Consider the following 12,210-nt stretch of genomic DNA (forward strand, 5'->3'; position numbering starts at 1 on the left):
TGATAACTATCTATTTCATCGATCAGTCTTTTCAAGCACGACTCGTTACTATATTCTCAGCAAACACTTTCATTAAATTCGCGTGCCGTGTGTACAGGATCAACTCTGCGTCGGTATAATTCAAAACGTGCTTATTATTGAAAAAAACGGTGAAACTTTTACAAATTTACGTGTAACTTATACAATATATATAAATGCATATGAGGCTTTTTACCTACGTATAAATCCATACGGAAGAAAATTTGCGCGGTCTTCAAAATTATTTTGTATACATTTTTGTCACATTTTTGTTTGCATTTCATTTATTTATCTTCATTTATAGTTGTCGTACACGTTTTTCTATCGATTTCACTAGGAGCTTTTTGTCAGTTAGCAAAGGATACATGAGCTTCAATGTTCTCTTTTTTACTTTCTCACGATTTCACTAGGAGATTTTCATCAGTTAGCAAAGGATATTTGAGCTTAAATGTTTTCTTTCTTCCCTTCTCACGATTTCACTAGGAGCTTTTCGTCAGTTAGCAAAGGATATAAGAGCTTCAATGATTTCTTTCTTCCCTTCTCACGATTTCACTAGGAGCTTTTCATCAGTTAGCAAAGGATACCTGAGCTAAAATGTTTTCTTTCTTTCCTTATCACGACGTGCTGTTTGTTGGTTGTTGGGTATGAGCATTTCGATTAGTAGATTGGTCATCCAGCTTGGGAGGTCCTCAGAAGATGTGTTCGTGGCTGTTCCACGTCTAGTGGTGGACGGGGGGCTCGGGTCAGAGGTCTGCGGAGGAGGCTGAGACCATGAGGTGGGTCTCCGCCGTGTCCTCGTGTCAGAGGGGTCGCTGGGCCCCCATGCTGTCCACTCGGGTGCTGATGGATCCATCACTGAAACAGAGAAATACACTAATCAGGTAAATGAACACACCCATCATGAAAAATGAAATCATCGATTTAATCTTTTTTCAATACATGCTTCAAGAATTTTACATAATATAATGAAATAACAACTTCATAGTTTTTTTTCCATATATATGTGGAATAATGTATTTTTTATTTTAATTATTTATTTAATAAAGTTACATTTTTAATACCATTTCAAACAATTTCTATACATTTCTACATAAACCTAACTTAAAGTTTCGCTGCGCCTCTCCAAAAAAAGAGACTGAGCTCTTGTGCTTGGAGAGGGACACTCAAGGTTTATTGTTTTATTTGAAAAATGGTAAATAGTCTTTATCTTCTCTTTTATATATATTTTTTAAGATTTACAAGTAATGGGCATATTTTTTTCATGTAATTTTTTTTATTTCAGTAGTGATTTTATTAAGCATTTAACGCTTAAACAAATGCACATGATAAAATTATATATGAGACAGAGTTTTTTTTTAATATATGTGGAAAATTATTTTTTGTAGAAAATAAACTATATAATTGTTATTTTATTCTATAAAATGCAGTTCCACGAAGAAATGTCAGTACAAAACTTAAATCTAAATGCAGATAAGTTTTGTCGGGTATGGAGTATACATTAAAAATATATATGACATACATATATGTAAGTATGAATTTCATATTATTTTTGACATCTCATCAAAGATGAAGAAGAATATGGATGTCTGGGCATTTACGGGCTGACGACCGTCATAGACTGGTTTAAGTGATCACTTTACACACGTGTAACATTCACCAATTCATTGTTACACGTGTGTAAAGTGATCACTTAAACCAGCCTATGACGGTCGTCAGCCCTGTAAATACCCAGACTTCCATATTCTTCTTCATCTTTGATGAGATGTCAAAAATAATATGAAAATAACTCCTGTTATTGGAGATAATCCAGATTTTGTGAACAAGTATTTGGACACACTCAAAATGTTGTAAGTATGAATTTCATGTATTATTTTTAGATAATGTCAATTTATAAATAGTAATAATAAATTATTTTTTTTGACTATGGAAATGCAGCACCGAGTGACTCTGCTTTTCCTACCAGTATTCCTAATTCATATTCTTTTCCATATAACAGTTATATATTTCGCCTTGAGCCCCTTAACTAGCATTATATGTTTTTTATTAAACCCTTATCCGCACCCCAATGGTGCATAGGGCACTGCATTATATAAATGCAGTGTTTGTTACCTTGATCGTTTTCACATGAAGGAAAGGTGATCAGCCCTCCGCTTCAGGTACCAGTCCAGGGTAATATTGAATAAATATTAAAGTAGAAAAATCACTTATATTTATTTGACCCCCCCGTGGGAATCGAACCCGGGATCTCCAGAATGGTAGCCGAGCGTGCTGACCATTACACTACGGAGGTGGACGGAAATTATCTGTACCCCATTAAATGTATTCTACTCTTAAATTTATTTATTTTTCAGTTTTTTTTTTTGTAAAATTGATATACATTTTGTATATTGTTTAAAATATTCATATAATATACAAACCCATCGCCAAAAAATAACAAATTGCACCATGTCAAGCAAGAAAACCTTACATATTTTGCTTTGCTGATTTGCAAAAAGAAATAATGTATGCTCATTGGCTCAAAAGACGATTGTATTTAATCTACATGCTTTTATGATTTAATTTCTTGAATTTTTCCAATAAACATATTTTGAGCTCAGAAATGGTAATAAAAAAGTTCTCAAAGATGAAAAGAAATTATTTTTAAAGAGCCTTTGAAAAGAAGTCATATAATTTGGAAATCTCAAGCGGTTTCCACCGAATTTCCACCCTTGATCTCATTGTGTGATGTATTACCGAGAGTTGTACCAGCAAACGAATACGTAGGTAATTTGAAAACCTACAAATGGAAAGCATTCCCGACAAAAGGTGTTTGGATTTGTGCCAAAATACCGACGGAGCTGAAAACATGACCACGAATTCTTGCTACCCTATCTTACGGCCATAAAATCTACACGTACCCGCGTATGTAACTATATCTGAACATTCTGTTAAATGTTAGAGGTTTTCCTAGAAAGTGTTATAATGCAAAATGAAGAGCGATAAGAAAGAAAAGACAAATGTTTGGTTGGACATAAGGGTCGTACTTAATCCATTAAAAAAAGGCATTTTCCTAGATACGAATATGTACATACAATTTTTCAAACAGCTTACTTACCAAACGTGTTGTTTGATAGAAAAAACAGCGTAATATGTACATAATACTATAATTTTATAATTAAAATATAACTTTGTTTTAAAATCACTGTAAATATTGTATTATAACTTAATTATATTGTCTACCGGTTTTTTACTTACGAAGCTTACCGCTTTTTTTTTTATCAAGACTGATTAATACTAAAACACTATCTACTTAACAAAATTCAGAATATTTTGACGGTTATGCAAAGGAGCTTAGGTAGATCTCAAGTGGCTTTATTTTTTTTTTAATTGGCAGTCACAATCATAAGTGATCAGGGATGATGAGTGATTGGAAACATATTTAATAACGGATTTTTAGAAAAATCATTTACTTGTGTATTTATTAGTTGTAAATTTCTAAATTATCTTATTTAAGTCCTCTATTGCATATGTGTAATATATAAAGACCTTTGTTTTTATAAAATGAGTGATTATTTTCTACAAGTTGATTGGCAAATTCAGAATAATAATTATTATTTGAACATCTTGTATGCTCTTTACATCGGATGTTAAAATTTCTAGATGTTTTTCCTATATAAAAGTTGGGACACGATGAGTACTGTAAGGAATAAATTCCTGATTTATTATATTTATTGACTTTATCTATATTATTTCTTAGTACTTTATTCAAAGTATTATTAGTATAAAAGGCTCGTTTTACATTTTTAGGGAGTGTATCTGAAATATTATTAGCTAATTTTTTATCAACATATAATATTCTTCTCCACTGTAAATTTTCATTTGAATCAATTGTTGGACAAGAATATAAATAAAGCTACTTGAGATCTACCCAAGCTCTCAAGCTCTTTTGCATAACCGTCAACATATTTTGAATTTCGTGTAGTTTCGAAACCGGTAGACATTGTAATTAAGTTATAATAATATATTAATAGTGATTTTAAAACAAAGTAACATTTTAATTTTAAAATGGGAAATCACACAGTTAGTGCTTTTGATGTTAGATGTTATAATATAATTTTGTTCAAAATCTCAAATCTCGTAGGTCGGATTTTGTTCGATGTGTTTCTATGCTTTTAATCTTGTGGTCCCATGTATGTGTTAATAGATTTTATTATTGGTGGTTTATGTGTTGTTTTTCTGGGAGGCGCTTTCTTGTGATAAGTGTATGTAATTCTTATACCATATATATATATATATATATATATATATATATATATATATATATATATATATATATATATATATATATATATATATATATATATATATATATATATATATATATAATATATATATACATATATATATATATATATATATATATAAATATATATATATATATATATATATATATATATATATATATATATATATATATATATATATATATATATATATATATATATATATATATATATATATATATATATATATATATATATATATATATATATATATATATATATATATATATATATATATATATATATATATATATATATATATATATATATATATATATTATATTGTTTTAGCTTTATTTGACTATCATGAGTTGTTATCTGATGAATATTTTCTTAACAGTTTTTTGAATTTTTTATTCTTATTTATTACACTTTCGTGACATTTATCTTAGAAATAAATGAGCAGAGCTTTAGCTTGATGAGGTAAGCTAATGAATCAGAGTACACAATGATTTCCAGGAACCATAAAATCGATTTATGAATCACCATTTTCCGTATTTCATGATACCTTTCATATTTTACTTCTTTATTATAATATAAAATATTCAAGTTTAATGAAGTGCGACTTGAGAAATAATTTAATTAATAATAATCAGGTTAAGTTAAATAATTATTTAATCAGTCATATTATTTTTTTTACATCTTAACATAGATGAAGAAGAATATGCAAGTCTGGTCATTTACGGGGCTTACGACCGTCATAGGCTGGTTTAAGTGATGACTTTACATACGTGTAACATTCACCAATTCTACCCATGATTGACAACCACACTACTCAATTTCTTGGAAGTCCTATTTATATATATGATTCAATTTCAAAACATACTGCTTGAATCACTAGAATTTCACTAATGACATCTGTTGGTGAGATGAAAGAAGCTTTTTATTGAGTAGAAACTCTTTCATTTGTATGTGAGGTTAGACTGTTGTAAATGTTGTAACTTGATTATTATTAATTGTCCACCTCCGCAATGTAATGGTCAGCACGCTCGTCTACCATACTGAGGATTCGATTTCCATGGGGGTCCCCCCCCGGGTTATGTTTATTTAACCTTATGTTTATTTAATCTTGTGTTTCTTTCACCTTATGTTTATTTCATGTTTATTTAACCCCCCGGGTTAAATAAACATAAGTGATTTGTCACTCTCATATCTATTCAAAATTACTGAGGGCTAATCACCTTTCCTTCATGTGTTCACGATCACAATAGCACTGCATTTATATGATGCGGTGCCCTATGTATCATCAGGTGCGGTTAAGGGTTTTTATTATTATTTGATTGATTATTATAGCTCAAAAGATCTTTAAACATGGCACGATCAGGTATGCCAAATACTTAAAAGTGGTTAGGTTAGGAGTCGTAACAATCGGCGGGTATGTATGAGGAGATGCATGAACGTGGAAGAGGCGAAGAATGTTTGCAAGGACAGAGTGGTGTGGCGCTTCATTCTCTCTGCCTACCCCTGCGGAGAAGCGGCGTGATGGTTAGTTAGTTTTTTTTAGTTAGTTTAAAAGATTTTTTATTTAAGTCAATCAATTTAACTTTTTAAAATTATTTTAATATGAAGTAATACTTTTCAACCGAAAGTATGAGGTCAGCAAAAGGTTGAGCGGAAAATCGGGTTACGATTTTTTTTTACTGAAGAAGAATTTAATTAAAATATTAGTTAAAAGGGAATTTAAAATGTAAAAAGCCTTAAAATAGCGATACGAGGAAAAACTTGTGATATGTAGTAGACAGGGGTGTAGAATGATATCATGCTAAAAGATTAATAGTGTCAGTAATAAAACGAAGTTTTCACTCATGTTTTCCGAGAATCAAGGTTAATTTATATTTATATTACAAATGTAGTTTTTATTTATAATTTATATTTATATTACATATGTAGTTTGCATGCAATATAGAACAAAGAATGTATTTATTTAAATAAATGTCATCACGATTATGAAATTAATTATAAAACATGCATATGAACATTATAAACAATTTGCTGATATTAATTTAACAAATTGCTTTGGGTTATAAAATATGATTGGAAGCTTTTTTTCCACATATATACATGTACATATTAAATGTAATTTTTCCTATTTTTAATCCTGGCCCTGCCCTTGCCTTCATGTAAGTAACAATTAATACTTTGTTAATGCGAAACAGACCTTTATGCACTTTTTGGTGCATATAAGGGTTAAAAGAAGAAGAATTTATAGTTTCATTTTTCTACTGTTTTATTTTTAAAATTTGTTGTAAATATTCACCATGTTAAGAAAATACACGAAAATATTGACCTTATAACTTAAAAAAAAACATTCTGACCTATTTAGTTGGAGTATGTAAATAGCCTGACCTCAATATTCTTCTTCATCTATGTTGAGATATCAACAAAAAAATCTCGATATAAATAACTCTATCGTCATTTTGTTTTTCTATTCATGTTACCCTGTTTAAATTCTTAATTTGTATTTATGCTCTCTTATGTTTCTTTGTTTTTCTTTTTTCTTATCCTTGTCTTAACCTGTTCAAGCATTATCTCCCCACTAATTTCTAACAGACATCAAAAGGTACAAGCCTAGATCGTTCACACTAGTTTGTTTTTTTTTGGTTGGTTGGAAGATATTGCTTTATAGCAATAAGCCCGCCAATGTACACACATATTGTACAAAAAGTTCAAATAAATAAAATAAATAAATAAACTTCGAAATAAAGCAAATCCGAATTTATAAACAACATTTTTTACACTAGAAATACTGTAAATTAATATAATTATATTGTTTGTATGTATACTGTTATAGAGGAATATTTGACAATACCGTAAAAACGTACATAAATACCAGAATTTTAAATCAAAATATAAAAACGATAAAGCTTATAAAAGGCTGTTAATAAATTGATATATGAGTAAGCTTCCTGTCGAGAAAATGATAAATTGGCCGTTTTTTTCGTTAAAACTCCCCCAAACACAGAATAATAAATAAATCCTTGAAAACTACCATAAAAAAACAACACAAAAACACAAAAGTTATTTACCTTCGTGTCGCTGTTCAAAAATGTGTATCATCATCAGTCTGGAACATAATTATATTTCATTCGGCCCTTAGAGGGGGCGAATTTTAATTTTCTGTAATGGGTTGAAGGAATTCTGCATATCGAAATTGTGACGATACTCCTATTTATCTGCTGACGTTTCTTCACGCAATAATTGATACAACGTTGGCAAATACAAGTGTCGACATAAAACAGCATTATAACTGAGAAAAATACAATTAAAATTAATAATTGATACAACGTCGGCAAATACAAGTGTCGACATAAACAGCATTATAACTGAGAAAAATACAATTAAAATTTGAGCGTACGTGATCATCTAAGATATTTAATATAAATATCTAATGAAATTCAAAAAAATTAAACTCACGCGAACAGGATATTAATATGTAAGTATGTCTTCTTTTTCCCCTCCTCGACTCCGCCTACTCGACGCTCGGAGACCGATTGACGACTTTCTTTTATATATCATTACGAATATCATCATCATGTATGATGTCATTATTTATGCATAATATTATTATCATTATTACTTTTTAAGCGCCAAATATATTACGCTATATGTATATAAACCGGCTACCGTTCTGGAGGTCCCGGTTCGAATCGCAGGGGGGGGTCAAATAAATATTAGTGATTTTTTTCACTCTAATATTTATTCAATATTACCCTGGACTGGTACTTGAAGCGGAGGGCTGATCAGCTTTCCTTCGTGTGTTAACGATCAAGATAACACTGTGTTTATTTAATGTACTTTTGGGGTGCGGATAAGGGTTTACTACTACTAATATGTATATATATATATATATATATATATATATATATATATATATATATATATATATATATATATATATATATATATATATATATATATATATATATATATATATATATATATATATATATATATATATATATATATATATATATATATATATATATATATATATATATATATATATATATATATATATATATATATATATGTGTATGTATATATGCGTGTGTTAAACACGAAATTAGCATTTATGTAATAATGCTGTTGGTAGTAAAATATATTTTTTTATATCACATTACCACATCTCATCGCATTGATCACTAAACCAGCCTAAAACAAGTCATAAGTCGTGTAAATACTCGGACATTTATATTCTTCTTCATCTACGTTGAGATGTCAAAATGTAAAAAAAAAAATATGTGGAGAAACCAAAATTGAACAGGTGTTTAGTTACAGATTCACAACAAAATATTAAGAAATTATGTTTTGAGTAATATAGATTGCATATAATAAGTGCATGAGTGTACTTACTTTCTTGAGAATAATGATAAAGTTAACTCGGCGTTCGTTCTACTCAGTGCCCCATACATCAAAGGATATTGATGAAGCAGAGGAAACAGATGAAATCCTTTGAAATTTGCTCGGCATATTAATTTTCAATAACTTAAAGTTGACATAACCTTAATTGCTGAAAACCAAAGTTACCAGACTGAAATGCAAATTTTCGTTGGAAAATTGTTCACCTAGTTACCATCTATTTCTCATTACTGCAAACTGTTCTTTTGATGTGAAACTGCACTAATGTCACGCTTTTATTGTACGCCGCATAAAGGGCTTATTTTTATCAAGAAAACGTTTAAAAGGGACGCTTTGGGAAATGTCACAAGGAAGAGGAAAAAAGCTTTTGTGTGAATCTACATGAAAATGGAGGTATAAAATGTAAGTAAAGTAATTCTTTGAGGAGTAAAATGTGATTTTATTCATATTCACGTATTCAAAAAAAAAAGTCGTTACAAAAATATTATATTTGAAACGCAACTTTGTTTTAAAATCACTAAAAATATTTTATTTTAACTTAATTATAATGTCTACTGGTTTCGAAGCTAGCCGCTTCTTTATTAAGACTGATTAATCAGTCTTGATAAAGAATCAGTTAGCTTCGAAACCAGTAGACATTAAAATGAAGTTATAATAAAATATTTAAAGTGATTTTAAAACAATGTTAAATTTTAATTATAAAATGGAAAATCACAAAGTTAGTGCTTCAAATATAAATTATACAAATACATTAGGCCGTTTCTTATCCTCTGTATTAACGTCATCCTGTTAAAATCCTCACATTGTCACCTGATTGCAAAACTATGCTAACTGGATATAAAGAAATTTTTCAAGAGTAACTCTTAATTTTTAGAAATCCAGTACTCTTCAAACATAAAGAGTAAATCCACTCACCTACTTGAAGAGCTATAAACTGATTAAGTTGAATCATAAGTAGAGCCATGATAAGCGGTTTTGCATAAGCCGCAGCTAGATTTCAGAGTCATTTGGATATTAGGTAATTTAAAAAAATAAAGTCAATTCAAAGAAGAAAAATTTAATTATGACGGCGTTGTCACTTTGGTCCAAATGGCAGTTTTTAAAAATGTGTTTTCTATCTGTTTTCTATCATATTAAAAGACGCGCGTATTCAAATACAAAGTTGTGTAAAAACTTCAAAGCAATCGATGAATAATACTAGATTTTCTTGAATGTTTTCCGCAAATGCTTTGTGGCACATTTTACAATATCTTTATAAAATTAATTAACTATGTTTTCACCACTTTTTTTATTAATCCAATTTAACCTACCACTTTCGACAATACCTTGTCATCATCAGGGTTTATTTCAAATCGTTACGAGAAAAACAACGTGATAAGAAACGAAATGGATTCCCCATGAAAATGCTTTCAAAGCAAAAGCGGCAAAAAAGAACATAATGATAAATTAGTGTATTATGAAAAAAAAATGTGTTCGATAAGTTGATTTGATCTGTGAATATAATCCATCATACACAAATCAACTCAAACATTAATTAACAAAAATCCATTTTCTTTGCTTACACTTCAGCTTGATTGATTGCTTGTCTGGTCCAGAGCAAAGCGAACCTTTCTCCCGTATCGCTTGGCAACCACAAAAGTTCATCCCCTCTCCAGCTCTCATTATGGCAATTATGGCCATTCTGCAATTTTACTTTTTAACCTTTTGAAACGGAGTTAACCCTTACTGTACGGATTAATTACCCCTCAAATCACTGTTTTTAATTGACACCCAATAATGCTTCTTTACAATATTATGTCACATATTATCAAGCAATGTTCATTGCTAGAAAATTTGTTCTTTTTTTGACTAGGAGGAGACATTAAAACTTTCATTTTATTTTTTTTGACATCTCATCAAAGATAAAGAAGAATATGGAAGTATAGGCATTTACGGGGCTGACGACTCTGGACAATTTGAAGATTTTGTGAACAAGTATTTGGGCACACTCAAAATGTTGTAAATTAAAACTTTCATTTAAAATCTGTATTTCAAACATATCTGGTATACCGATATAGATATGAAATATATCACGTCATTTGGCCATGTCTTGTTTGATTGCTTGACATATAATTGTATTAAGAAGTATTGTAAAATATACTCCTGGCATGGAAAAACCCCTGTAAAGCATATCATTGTTAATTGTTATTTGTAATTATATGCTGGAATAAAAAGAATTCAATAAATGAACAAATCCATTTTTTTAATTCAGTGGATAACGGGGTTTATAAATTTGACATTTGTAATCAAAACGAGAATTGAATTTAAAAATTGTCGGCCTATATAAATTAGGGTTCGAAAAAAAAATCTTGGAAATAAATTATTAATATATTTATTGTGACTCTATTGTAATCGAAATTTTGTGAGAAACTTCACAAATATTAAGAGTGAGAATCTTCAGATACCCACATTTTTTAAAACGTGGCATGAAAATTACTAGTCATAGTATAATAACAGCGAATCGTCCTTGAATTTGTTTAAGAAAATGGTGCGTACAAATTATCTAAAATAATTACTACGAAGCATGACACACCGCCTATACATCTGCGTGTCTTATCACACATCTGTAAATCATTAGTAAAAGTTTCATCTTACTTTATATTACAGATATAATGTATTTTTCTGAGAGCAAAATGGTGGTTACATAAAACTAATATCTACATAAATATTAAGATAAGTTGATTAAAAAGAAGCGGAGAAATCAACATTTTTTTAAAATATATATATTTTTAAATCGCAAAGTCTGTATTGACCAGAGAAAGTGTTTATAAAAGACGATGGTAAATTTAAAAAAACAAACAAACGTAAATGTTGTAACACTTAATTGCAAAGATAAGTTAACAATAAACCACATACAAATTAGGTTCGGTTTCCCAAAGTTTTCGCTGAAAAACGCTCTAGGTAAGGAAAGAGTTAACAAAAGGAAACCGCTGCACTAGTTAGTTAGTTCTGCTCGCGGTAAATTCAGGTTATCGGTTTATGTAAGATTTAAAACAGCATTTTAACTTTAAATTGTGGTATTTTATCTTTATGCATGTATGTGTAAGCAGAAAATCTTATAAACTGTATTAGGTTATTTTGTTGAAAGAGTAAGAATAAAATGAAATTGTCATCTTTCTCCCCTCCAATATTTTTACCCAATGATGTATAGAGTACAAAATTGTTATATTGATATTTTTTTATAGAACCCGCAAAGCCTATTTTGAAAGTTTTTGCAGGTGTTAGAGTAACGCTGAAGAAGGTAGATATGCAAAATACAAAACAAACACCTTTGTTAAATACTTTTATTTCTTAAAATCTACTGTGAAACGTATTTCAAAGCATTTCGTCCAAAATTCAAGCACCGTTTACGGTATTTGAAAAGGATGCGGAATGCATCAAAATACGAGTATGTACGTGTCACAATAGATTTGAAGAAATAGTGGTATTTACCAGGTAATATTTATATTCAAAATGGATATATATATATTAC

At 29.4% G+C, this 12,210-nt stretch overlaps 1 protein-coding gene across 1 annotated transcript in view; it reads right to left on the reverse strand.

The window, feature by feature from the left end:
* Positions 1–684: 684 nt before the first annotated feature.
* Positions 685–12,210, reverse strand: part of Teh1 (tipE homolog 1 phospholipid transfer protein) — a 119,521-nt gene continuing 107,995 nt past the window's right edge. Inside the window, exon 2 of the mRNA XM_088278276.1 lies at positions 685–873. Coding sequence (XP_088134402.1) covers positions 819–873 — 55 coding nt within the window. The 3' untranslated portion in view covers positions 685–818. The remainder of the gene's footprint in view (positions 874–12,210) is intronic.

The sequence above is a fragment of the Brachycentrus maculatus genome, unplaced genomic scaffold (genome assembly GCF_059751285.1).
Source record: "Brachycentrus maculatus isolate JH-2025_06_01 unplaced genomic scaffold, ASM5975128v1 h1tg000055l, whole genome shotgun sequence".
Lineage (NCBI taxonomy): Eukaryota > Metazoa > Arthropoda > Insecta > Trichoptera > Brachycentridae > Brachycentrus > Brachycentrus maculatus.